General features: G+C 60.7%; 2 protein-coding genes across 2 annotated transcripts; one reads left to right on the forward strand and one right to left on the reverse strand.

Annotated features, from left to right (window-relative positions):
• Positions 1 to 1871: 1871 nt before the first annotated feature.
• Positions 1872 to 5086, reverse strand: GPR152 (G protein-coupled receptor 152; the record flags this gene model as incomplete). Its single annotated transcript, XM_040970808.1, has 1 exon — positions 1872 to 5086. A coding segment is annotated over one exon (1593 nt), but the record flags the coding sequence as incomplete, so codon positions are not given.
• A 1712-nt stretch (positions 5087 to 6798) lies between these two features.
• Positions 6799 to 9341, forward strand: CABP4 (calcium binding protein 4). Its single transcript, XM_040970809.1, has 6 exons — positions 6799 to 7149; positions 7364 to 7394; positions 7474 to 7617; positions 8294 to 8403; positions 8614 to 8761; positions 8852 to 9341. The coding sequence occupies exons 1-6, from the start codon at positions 6799 to 6801 to the stop codon at positions 8878 to 8880; spliced, it is 813 nt and encodes a 270-aa protein (XP_040826743.1). The 3' UTR covers positions 8881 to 9341.
• The last annotated feature ends 3243 nt before the right edge of the window (positions 9342 to 12584 follow it).

Consider the following 12584-nt stretch of genomic DNA (forward strand, 5'->3'; position numbering starts at 1 on the left):
GTGAGCTTTCAGTTATTGGGGTGCTACAAGAAGGGTCACTTAGAGTTCCGCTTTCCCGTGCTCTTTCCATATAGGATAAAAAGCTTCTGTCCGAGGCTAAATGGGAAAGAATGAGAAAGCCCGGGAGTAGGTTGTACAGCAGGGACTGTCCACTCCCCCCTCAGGCCCGTGTCCCTTCTCCCCGGCATCGGGTGACCAAGGGGTGACAGCAGAGTCCCTTTCTCAAAGAGGGGAGGACATGATGGGGAGTGGGAGAGAAGTCTAAAGGGACCCCGTCCAGGCCTGCAAGCAGCCTGGCTGTGCCCAGGGCTGGGCTAGACTGAGCAGGTGTCTGGCTCCACTTGCCCAAAGGCACCCAGCCAGAATTCCCTCCTGTGCCACTGCAGCACCTGGGGCTGGTGGACCCCACCTGTCTAAAGTGCCTCCCATCCCCTGGCTCTTCACAGTCTCCCCTGCCCTCTCCCTGCATGTGTTCTGGGGACACTGGCCCTCAGGGCCCAGAAACAAGCCATCTTCATGCCCACCAGTGTGTGGGCACAATCCTGTGTCCTGTCTCTGGACATTCTTCTCCAAGTTCTCCCAAAGAATCCATCCTCACTTCCTCCAAGGTCACCTCCTCCTCCACGGATGCCCCCACCCCGCCCTGGCCCCTGGTCACCTCCTCCTCAGATGCCCCCACCCCGTCCTGACCCCGGTCACCTCCTCCTCAGATGCCCCCACCCCGCCCTGACCCCTGGTCACCTCCTCCTCAGATGCCCCCACCTCACCCTGGCCCCTGGTCACCTCCTCGGATGCCCCCACCTCACCCTGGCCCCTGGTCACCTCCTCCTCCTCGGATGCCCCCACCCCGCCCTGGCCCCTGGTCACCTCCTCGGATGCCCCCACCCCGCCCTGGCCCCTGGTCACCTCCTTGGGTGCCCCCACCCCGCCGCCCTGCTTGCTTCCATTGCTTTGTCAAGTGCCGGTCACCTCCTGATGCCCCTCTGTCCCTCTCTGTGCCTGTGCCCTCTGCTGGGACTGCCCAGTGTGTGGTGTGCCCACATGAATGAATGGACGGCAGGTAGTTCTGAAGGGTTTTTTTTTTAAGCAGAGAGGAAGATCTGTTCGATGATTCACTCCCTAAGTGGCCACAACAACCAAATCTGAGCCGATTGGAAGCCAGGAGCCAGGAGCTTCTTCTGGGTCTCCCACGTGGGTACAGGGTCCCAAAGCCCTGGGCCATCCTCTACTGCTTTCCAAGGCCACAAGCAGGGAGCTGGATGGGAGGTGGGGCTGTTGGGATTAGAACTGGTGTCCTTATGGGATCCTGGTGCGTGCCAAGGCGAGGACTTTTAGCTGCTAACCTCCAGCGCCGGGCCCAGGACTTTTTAAAAAATAATGTTCATTTTCACTATGCTTGGAGTCAAGGTTGGGACCAGGATGGGGTTGCTGTCTGCAGAAGGGGTGAGGTTCCCTGAGGGTGGCAGGGGTCAGACAGCTGGGGGCAAGCACCTGCTGTGTGGAGCACAGCTTGAGGCAGGTGGCTGAGGCCTCCTTCCCTGCCGCCTTCTAGGGCGCTGGGCCACTGCCTCCGAGAGGAGAGCGGTAAAGGGATGAGACGCCTGATTGAGAAGGATTCCTGTGCCCCGTGTAACTTGGACTCTACCCTGGGGCTCCCACAGTCCGGCTCAGGATAGCTGGCCCCACGCTGTCAACTGCTAGTACGGATAAACGTCTGTCAGGCCCGCCTGGAGGCTGTGTGTGTATGGGGGGGTTGTCAGTATCCATGATGCTTTTCCAGGCCACGTGTGTAAGAGAACACACTCCCATCATCCCCGGCGGGTTCTGGGTTTCCTGTGCCCCTGCGTGCCATCTGCTGTCCGGGCCCATATCTTACCCTCCCTGCCCCTTTCTTTGGGATACTATTTTCAACAAAACTCTCCCAGCTTGCCCAGTGGCCTTTTTTGGCCTTGTTGGGACCTAAAGTCCTGAGAATCCAACAGGGACAATGCCAGATGGCTGGGCTGCCCGTCATGTGGTCTGGTCCTTACCTCCAGGTATGATCTGGTGAATGGGCAGATAGGACTTCCTCTGTGCCCGACAAGGATTCAACCATGGCATGGAGAGCAAGTGTGTTTATGACGCTCGTTTTACAGACAGGCATACCGAGTCCGCAGAGCCTGACTGAGGGTCTCACACCTGGTGAGTGGTGGGTCACGTCAGGGGATCTCTGAAGCCCACCCATGGGTCCCTGCAAGAAGGCTGGCCAGAAAGGCGCCAGGCGACTGTGTTCCACAAGCCCATACCTGCCCAGAAACCTCTCTGCCACCTGCTCGGTGCCCACTATCCCATCCCTGATAAATGCTACGGTCACGATTCTGGGGTCCCCAGTGCTATCCCCAACCTTGGGGTCAGTTAAGGATCACAGCTGGCAGCCCTGAGCAAGTTAGAGTGAGAGGGGCAAACTCCAGGACTGGCTGACTATCTCTGCCACCTGGGAAAATGCAAGCTTGCCCGGGGAGGGGCAGCCCATGTGGCAAGGTCAGTCACAGCTGCTGGGCTTGTCAGGAGTCAGTGAGAAAGGCCGGGGGCGGAGGGAAGAGAGGAGCAAGGTGTCTGGGACATGGTTATTGGGAGCTGGTGGGAGAGGGTGGGAAGGGCCGTGGGTGAGGGCAGGCAGCCTGGGTGGCTGTGTGGCCCCAACTGCCCTTCCTGGCACCTCCAGTGCCCGGAGCGCTCTGTGCCTGCCCAGCTCCCACTGCTGGCCTTCGGTTGGGTCTGGGAGGTTGGGCCCAGGACACTCTGTTCCTGCAGCCCCCGCGTGGCATTTTGGCTGCCCTCTGTGTTGAGGGGTACGGCTGAGGGGCTGGGGTGTCACACGCAGGCAGGCACATGGAGCCTCTGCATAAACTGCACAGGCCACGTGGCTTTACTAGGTCCCAGGGCTGCCAGGTGGCACGCCTGCCTGCCTCTCCTCTCCCCTCTCTTCTGCTCCTGCCTGCCAGAGAAGGAAGCAGATGCCTACTACTGCCAGGCCCTTACGGGTGCCTCACACCTGCACCCCACCCCATGACATCACCCTTGACGTCCGTGGTCAGGAGCTCAGGAGCCCAGAGCTTGTCTGACGCACCCAGCCAGGGTGCAGCTGAGCCGGGCTGGCGGCAGCCTTGTGCCTAGCTCTTACCTCCCCTACCACCCTGCTGGGGAAAGTCCTGCCGAACCCCCATTGCCCAGGGGGCCTGGCGAACAGGGCTGGGCCATGCCGAGGCCAGCTGGCGTGTCACTAGGGCCTTGGAATCGAGCTGGGGTGGCCAGCTCCTGGAAGACCCCTCTTTCTGCGGGGACATTTGATTTGGTGTCCAGCTGTCCGGACTGGAGGACGGGGCAGGGAGGAAGGGAGGGAGAGAGAGGTAGAGAGAGGGGATGCAGCCCTGCAGTCTTCCTACACATCGTCCTCCATGCTCCTGGCCCTCCGGCTCTTCCACTGCCCCGTGGGCCTGGGGCTGGCTGGGCCTCACGTGGCGCCTGCACTGGGAGCTTCGTCCAGTGGGACACTACTGAGGCTGTGTCCCTCAGGGGCTGCTGGTTCAGCGGGGGCCTCGGGGGTCCCCGGGATAGGATCTGAGGAAGGGATAGGGGAGGCTGGGGCATCGGGGCCAGGGGCTGAGCCCACCATGGGTTCAGATGTCTGAGCCTGGGTGTTGGGCTGAGGCTGGACCACAGAGTCTGATGGTGCCTGGGCTGAGGGGTCCATGTGTGGCTGGGCTGAGGGGTCCACGTGTGGCTGGGCCGGGGGGTCCACGTGTGGCTGGGCCAGGGGGTCCACGTGTGGCTGGGCCATGGCATTCACGTGTAATTGAGCTGTGGTGTTCACAGAAGGCGGATCCATGGGGTTTATCTGGGTCTGGACCACGGAGTCTGTTGGTGTCTGGGCGGTTGAATCCATGTACGCCTGGGCAGTGGTGTTTGCAGGAGGCTGGTCCGTGGGGTTCACTGGAGGTTGGGCCACGGAGTCTGATGATAGCTGGGGGCCAGCCTCTGGCCCTGGCGGTGTCACAGCCCCCGCGGCCTCCTGGGTGTGCGGGTCCTGCAGCGGCATGAAGCTGTCTGGCCGCTCCTCGCAGAGTGCTGCTGCGAAGGAGGAGAGCAGTGCACGCAACAGGGCCCGCAGGTCGGCGCTGGCCACGACGCAGAGAAACGGACTCAGGCAGCTGTCCAGCAGGATCAGGTAGTCGGAGTAGACCAGGGCCTCCCAGAGCAGGTAGCCGGGGTACAGGTCCCACAGGAAGGCCAGGTAGAACAGCTGCGCCAGCTGGTAGGGCAAACGGAGGACGACATAGGCCGACAAGATGGTCTCGGCCACGCGGGCGAAGCCGTGGCCCCCGGGGGGCTGGGGTTGGCGGCGGCAGCAGCAGCAGCGGCAGCGGCAGCATGGGCGGCAGGCCTTGGCCTTGGCCTGCGTGAGTACATGGCAGACCAGCAGCAGCAGGAAGGGCAGGAAGCCGCCCAAGATCTCGAGCATGCGCAGCGGCAGCTCCTCGCTGTCCCAGAAGTCCAGGCAGATGACCAGGTCGTACCACCACACGGTGGCCTCGGGGAAGACCAGCCAGGGCACGCTGAAGAGCGTGGCCAGCACCCAGACTCCAGCGCTCACCCACAGGGGCAGGCGGGCTGGCCGGCGCCCCAGGTACCAGCGCGGACACAAGGCCAGCAGGCAGCGGTCTAGACTGAGGGCCGCCAGCAGGAAGAGGCCCGATGAGTAGGACACGCCCCACAGGAAGTAGTAGAACCGGCAGGCGGCTGTCCCCAGCGGCCAGTGGCCTCCATGCTGGAGCTCCAGGATCTGGAAGGCGGCTGCCGCCAGGAACAGGAAGTCAGAGAGGGCCAGGCTGAGCAGGAGCAATGCCAGCCGCGTGCCTGCCCCGTGCCGGGCCTGCGAGCCTGCCAGCCATGCCATCAACCCGTTGGCGGGCAGCCCCAGCAGCAGCAGGGCCACCAGGAAGACCGTGTCCCAGCCACCCTGGGGGGAGCTGTCCTCATCGTCGTCCAGCTGTGTATGAGGGTCATAGTCAGCGGCCCCCAAGTAGGCCTCCATAGCAGTGTCCAGTTAGCGTCTCCAGTGGACGGCTGGATGTGGCGTGGGCACCTGGTAAACCAAGGGATGCATGAGTGGCGTGGTGTGAGGGAGGGGGCTGTGCCTCTGCCAGCAACTCACCGTCCTCTCTAAGCTGTCGTCATCGGCTTTGGCGTCCTCCGCGTGTGCCTAAGTATGAACCCTCCCCCATGCCTTCGATGGGGGAGGAGAGGAAGGTTCTGGGGGTGTCTCAGTCAAGACACGGCTAGAGCCCTGGAGCTCACACCCAAGTGACCAGTCCTGCCTCGGGAATGCCCAGGCATCAGGTATGCCCAGCCAGGAGGCTCCCACTGGTAGAAAAAGCTGTGCACTTGCACTTTTAAACTGCATATTAAGATGGGGACCCCTGCTCCCTCTTAGGGCTGTTGCCCACAGCGCCAGCAATCCACAAGGTGCCCGTTCGAGTCCCAGTCCATGCGCCTGTTAGGTGCCTGGCAAAGCAGCAGAGGGTGGCTCAGATATTTATCCTCTGCACCCACAAAGAAGCTCCTGGCTCCCCACTTGGGACTGGCCCAGCTCTGGCTGTTGTGGCCACGCGGGGAGTGAACCAGCAGATGGAAGACTTCTCTCTCTGTAACTCTGCCTTTTGAATAAAAATCCATATTTTTTTAAAAAAATAAACAAATAAATAAAGAGTGGGTCTCTCCTATACCTAAGAGGGGAGGCTCCAATGGAAAAAGGGGGAAGAGGGAGGAGGGAGGGACCCCAGGGCTCTCAAGAACAAGGTGAAACCTGGGGTTCATGTGAAGGGCCCAAAAGTGGCAGGCTCCAGGCCCATGGGCCTGCGGGAGGCCAAGGGTCCCCCCAAGCCAGTGCCTCTCCTGGACTTGGGGACAGGGAGGCCTGAGCGCCGGTCCTGGCAGCCTGGGACAGCGCAGGCCTCTTCAACGTCCTTCCCCTCCCTGTGCAAGCTCCAGCTGCTGTGGGGCCAGAGCCTGGGGGATGTCCCTCCCTCTCCTCCAAGGACTCTACCCAGGAGACCCGGCTTACCTGTGAGGCACACAGCCAAAGCTGGAAGGAGTGGAGTGCACCTGCGTGCCTGGGGGTCCGGCGGCCGTCCACGGCCCCAGCCTGAGGCCTGCTGCCGCATGGCGCCCGGCGACGCTGTGGCGGACAGGCAGGAAACCCAAGCTGTGGGCACATCAATCATTCATGGGGCTGCTGTCCAGGAAACTCTAACCCCTGCCCGCTGAGGCCGAGTGACCGGCACACTGCACTCTAGCCGCCAGGGCCAGGCCACGCAGCCCTCCTCTGCCTGGGGTGCCCCTCAGCTCCTGCGGGACAGCGGCATCCTCGCACATCACTCCTGGCCTTCACTTGGGCACTCAAGGCCCCAGCCTCATTAGCATGGCACCTGTCGCATCTGTTCCTGTGTTTCAGCCTTTGCCCACACTCCTCCCTGGTTCCTTTCCGCCTGGCTCTGCACCCCTGGCCCACAGCTGCGTCTGCTCTGCTTCACAAGGAAGGGCCTTGAAGGATGTGCGGATTCTGCTACTAAGGACATTTCTGTTGATCTGCTGGGGGCCCTTCCCTGGCTTCCCTAGGATTAGGGCTTGGGCTGCCACCCTCACTTACCCTAATCCCACTCAGGGCCCAGGCCCAGGTGCTAAGGGGGCAGGTGTCTAAAGCAGCTTTAGGGTCCTGGGAGAGCTGAGCGGCTCAGGGTGCTTGCCGGCCCTCCCCACATGGCTGCAGAGCAGGGGAGTGGGCAGCCAGGCCCCCAGCAGCCCCCCGTGGAGGCTGAGAGCCCCAGGAGCCAGGCTGAGGGCCCCCTGGCCACCAGCAGGAGCAGCAAGAAGAAGAAAGGACTCAGCGGGTCCCGCCAAGGCGTCAGCAGCTCCAAGGAGCCGCCCTCTGCCCAGGGCCCCAAGCCTACTGGGAGTGGCAAGCCAGGAGAGGGCCACCCGGGATCTGCGGGATCTGCGGGAGCAGTCCCCGGGCCGGCCTTGCGGCGCCGCTCCAGACACCGACTGGACCACTGTGACATTGCTGCTCAGAGGACATATGGGCCACTGCTCAACCGAATCTTCGGAAAGGTCAGAGGGACCAGGGACCAGGGTGAGGTGCAGGTTCCCGGGCTCAGGGGCAGCCCACCCTAGCGCTATAGCACCCTGGTGATCTGGGCGGTCAGTCTGGGGGCCCTGCCCAGTGCCCAACATAGGCAGGGCTTGGAGGAGGCAGGATGGACTGGTGGAGCCCCAGTGAGGTCCTGGGCACAGGCTGGCCTCACCCCTCCCTCTCCACCTGTAGGACCGGGAGCTGGGAGCAGAGGAGCTGGAAGGTGAGTGTGGGGCGGGGGAGGGTGGGGCCCCTGAGCCTCCCCTCCCCGCCCCCACCCTGCTGACTGCCCTTCCCTACAGAGCTGCAGGCTGCCTTCGAGGAGTTTGACACTGACCGTGACGGCTACCTGGGCCACCGCGAGCTGGGTGAATGCCTGCGGACGTTGGGCTACATGCCCACGGAGATGGAGCTTCTAGAACTCTCGCAACATGTCAAGATGCGCAGTCAGTGATGCTCAGTGGGGGCAGGGAGGGTCTACGGGGAGTGGGGGAGGGGGCCCGTCAATCTGGTTCTGGAGATGCCACAGGACGCCGGCTCTCTGCACCCTGCCTGCCCCCCAGCCCTTCCTGCCCTCCTGGCCTGACCTTTGGAGACCCAGTGGCCTGTGCAGCCCTGTGCAGGCTTCCTGGCTCCCTTACTCTCCCCTTCTCTGTGGCTTGGCCCCCACCCTGAGCCCCTAGCCCTCTGGCGTGCTCTGGGCTGCTTCCTGTGACCAAGGATGGGCGATCACGTGCGGTGCTGCCCGTTTGTGGTCGCCTCTCCTCTGTCCTGGGACCCCTGCCCCACGCCCTACTGGGAGGGGATGTGGCTGGGGCTTCCTGCCTGCTGCCTGTGTCTTGTGCTGGACCCGTGTGGGGCCCAGAGTCCAGAAGTGGTTTTGTAGTCCAGACTTAACCCTGGGAGCACCCCGTGGTAGGCCAGTCACCCAGGGCCCTGTGTGGACACACACCTGTGGCAAACCTGGTCTCCTCCTCCCACCCGTGGAGGCCCTGGCTGAGCCCAGAACAGCCCAGACCCCAACATTGTGGGATGGGGTTCCACCTGCTGGCACCTGCGGGTGTGCACCGGAAACGTGTTGTGTGGCCCTCCCCACTGTGCCTCTCTGGCCCTGGTCTGCAGTGGGCGGCTGCGTGGACTTCGAGGAGTTTGTGGAGCTGATAGGTCCAAAGCTGCGGGAGGAGACGGCGCACATGCTAGGGGTGCGGGAGCTGCGAGTGGCCTTCCAAGAGGTGTGAGGTGTGGGCTGGGGGAGGCGGGGTCAGGGGTGCAGGGGGCGGGGCCAGAAATGCATGGGCGGGGCCAGAGGCGCAGGGAGCAGGGACAGATCCTAGAAGGTTGGGCTTATCCCAGCAAGGGAATCCATTGCGGAGCCTGCGCAGAGCAGGCGGCTCGGGAAGGGTAAGGACGGCAGCCGAGGCAGCAGGTTTGCTGGGTCTCAGTTTGACAGGGACAGGGATGGACGAATCACAGTGGCGGAGCTTCGGCAGGCGGCCCCGGCCCTGCTCGGGGAGCCATTGGAGGGCTCGGAGCTGGACGAGATACTGCGAGAAGTGGACCTCAATGGTGACGGCACAGTGGACTTTGATGGTGAGTCGCCCCTGCCCTGGCTGTTCCCTGAGTGCCCAGCACCTGCTGGGAGCCGGCCCTGGGCTGAGCCTGTCCTCTGCTTGCCCGCAGAGTTTGTCATGATGCTCTTCAGCCCATGAGGCATCAGCAGGGCCATCTGCCACCTGCTGTGGGATCCCGGACCCAGGCTACACCTCCTTGCCCCTCTCCGGGCCCCTGGATGGAGCCAAGGCTCAGACTTCTTTCCTGAGAACATCGTCTGGCAGAGTGAGCCTGTGAGGACACCCACCATTCTCATCCTCACTTCCAGCGTCCTGGAGGAACCCCGGGCCCTGCTGCCTGACGGCCCATGAGGGCGAGATCCAGGTCTCTCGAGGCCCTTGCAACTCCCCAACACCGACAGCAATAACAGCTGAGACCGGGGCTGTGCTGGGCATCCTGGGGACACAGTGTGTTGGTAGGGTGGCCAGCCCCCAGCACTTCTGAGGCTTCATAAAACCGCTACCTGAAAAAATGAACTCAGGAGAAGAGGTTGACCCAGCATTAAACCGGGCTATGACACCAACCACCATGCAAAATAACCAGGTCCAGGGTGGATTCTGTGGGGGATATGTGGGTCCATCTCTATGGAACTACAAGTCCCGCTGGTTAGCTTGAGAGTTGGGATGGTGATGGGCTGAGCTAGGTGTGACCATGGAACTCACAGATGCTCACTGGTACTGGGGCTGGGAACAAGAAGGGCAGGTCCAGGCTGCAGCACCCGCATGAACACTCTAAAACAGGGTATAGGGTAGGCCAGGCTGCACCAGCTTGTACAAAGGCCGGAACAGATGGGGCAGGCCATATTGGGTAAAGCCAGGGACTAGCTGGCATATGTAAGATCTGGGCCAGGGAGCGGCCTGAGTGGGGGAACCTGGAAAACTTCCCTAGTGGGTCATAGCTCCTGCTGATGAGCATGTGGTCCAGGCCTGGGTGTTGAGCAGGCTGGGCTGGGTAGCTCCATCCGTCAGCAAGTGTGTGAGTTGGTTTTGAAAGGGGGCAGACTGGGCAGGGCTGAGCAAACCATAGTCCACTGACAAGTGCAGAAACCAGGATGGAGTGCAGGTCATGCCAGGATAGGCTGCTACACCTACTGGTTTGCATGAACCAGGGATGAGAGTAGACTGAGTAGGGCCAGGTTGCAGCACCTGCCAGTGAGAGTTAGGACTGGGGGCTGGCTGGGCCAGGCCAGGCTGCAGTATCTGAAAGCAAAGGCCAGGACAGGGGAGGGGCTATGCCAAGCTGGGTCAGAGCAATCACTGGCATATGTGAGATCTGTGGCTGGGATCAGGCCTGGATGGGGAGATAAGGGGAGGCCCTGGGTGGGTTGTGGGTCGTACTGGTGAGTGCGGGGGCTGGAATAGGGGTTGTGGTCTGATCTGGACATGGCTACTCTCCCTTTGCATGGGTGTGGACTGGGTCTGAGGTGTGCCATTTTGGGCTAGACTTCAGCACCCATTGGTGATCATGAGAACCAGGATGGGTGTAAGATGGGCCAGGCTAGGTCTCTGCCCTTGCTGCGTCACGTGTGAGCTGTGTCTGGGTGTGGACTAGGCTTGGCTGGGCTATAGCAAGCAACCAACAGTAAGAACCAGGATGGATGAGGGCCAGTCAAGAAAGGCTACTGCTCCTACTAGGACAGGAAGCGGACTAAGTAGGGCTGGCCCATGGACCCACCAGTGGGTGCGAGATCTGGCATTGGAAGAGGTTCTGATGGGGGAGCTTGGGGAACCCCTCTGTTGGGACACAGTCCCTGCAGGTGAGCAAAAGAATTAAGAAAAGGAGCAGCCCAGATCAGGCCAGGTTACAGTACCCACAGGCTTACCTTTGGCTCAGGTCTGGGGAGAGCCAGGCTGGGTCAGTTCATATCACTAAATCCAAGAGCCAGAATGGTGTGTGGGTCAGGCAGGTTGGGCCGCAATACCAGCCAGTTCAATTAGGGCTGGGACTGGAGGCTGGCTGGGTTGGTTAGGCTGTAGTCCCCACCAGCCTACAGCACCCATTGGCAAATGCCGAGGTGAGGCAGGCCATTCCAGATTGGGCCACGGTGCCCAACCAGCACACGTGAGACCTTGGGGAGAGTGAGTGAACCGGGTAGAGGGGCTGCAGGGAGCTCCCCTGCTGGGCCACTACTCCCACTTGTGAGCCTGAGAGCTGTAACTGGGGGCAGATCAGGCTGGGCGGAGCTATAACACCTGTTGACCCATATGCAAGCTGGATTAGGGAAATGCCAGGCTGGGCAGACTGTACTGCTGGTACATGTATAAGCCAAAGTGGGTGAGAGTTAGTTGAGCTTTGTCACAGCATCAGCTGGCAGATGCTGGCACGGGGGAAAACTGTCAAGCTAAACTGTGGTACCACCTGGAGAGTGCAAGATCCAGAAGTGGGATGGGCCCAGGAGGGAAACAGTGGGCACCTCCCTCTTGGGTTGCCACTTCCTCTGGTGAGCATGAGAACCAGGACTGGGACAGGCATGACTAGACAGAGGGTGGCACCAGCCAGCACCAGTATGGACTGGATAGTGGGGCTGGTTGGGATGAACTAGGCTTTTTCAATGCTCATTGACATATATGAGAGCTGAATGGGATGTGGGATCTGCTGTACATACTGGCAAGCACAGGAACCAGGGCAGGGGATGGGCCTTGTGGGGGTTATTGCTGGTCACTCCCACTGATTTGCATGGGAGCTGAGTGTGCAGTGGGCAGGATTAGTCTGGACTGAAACACCTATTGATTTGCGTAGAAGACAGGGCTGGAGACAGAACTGACCCAGCAACTACAAGTGTGTGCATAGGCCAATTTGGACAATGGACTGTACTGGACCCTTTACTGGCATGCACACACAAGAATCAGGTCTGGGATCACCTCAGAAGAAGTTTCGTTGGGAAATCCCCTCAGCTGAACTGCTGGACCCAGAATTCCAACCATGGAGAGAATTGCAGGTTCCATGGTCTGACCGTGGAATGCATGTGTCAGAGCTGGGCCTCCTCTGGCTCAGACGGAGCAGTGGACGGCGTATCCACATGCACATGGAGGATGTGGCAGTACACTGGAGCCTGCAGAGGACACCTGGTACTGTAACAGAGGATGCAGGCCAGAACAAATTGATCTACTACCCCAGCCCAGTGCTGACAGTGAATGACTGGACAAACGGAAGCTCTAAGGTAGACTATGTCAGCCAGTGGAGTCTGGAGAGATTTCATCGTGATTGGAATGGAGAGATTGGCAGCAATCTAGAACTGTTGAACTATCAAAATCACTTGGGGGCCTGGGATGGTTGGGAGTCTGGGTGTGGCTTCTCCCCTTACCTCCCCACTTCTCCTCCCACCAGATACAGGAAGGAAAAAAGAGAATATGAAAACAATGGCCTCATCCACTTTCCTCTAGCCCTTGATCTGTGTACCCTAATCGAATATGTAAAAATGATCAAAAATAAAATTTATACAATTAAAAAGACCATAACAATGAACAAACAATAACAACAACAAAAAGGAAGAGGCTGAGAAGCTGACCCAGGCTCCAAGAACAAAGAGACAAAAGTTGGGGTTGCCAGAGGGAGCTGATGGCGAGGATGGGCTGGGAGGCTGGGTCCTGACACCTGTGTGACAGCGGACACATTAATGACAGCTCTGACACCTGTGTTTGATGTCTGATACCCTTGAATGTTGTAGGTCTGTGTGTCTGGGATGCCAGAGATGCACCCTGGAGCACCACAGGGTCCCCCAGAGCTGCCTGGCCCGTGGGCGAGGAGGACTAAGCCACACCTCCAGCCAGCAGCCGGAGCGAGCGGCAAGTGTGTGCGGCCC

This window comes from Ochotona curzoniae, unplaced genomic scaffold (genome assembly GCF_017591425.1).
Source record: "Ochotona curzoniae isolate NIBS_2020 unplaced genomic scaffold, NIBS_Ocur_1.0 scaffold_4937, whole genome shotgun sequence".
NCBI classification, from domain to species: domain Eukaryota; kingdom Metazoa; phylum Chordata; class Mammalia; order Lagomorpha; family Ochotonidae; genus Ochotona; species Ochotona curzoniae.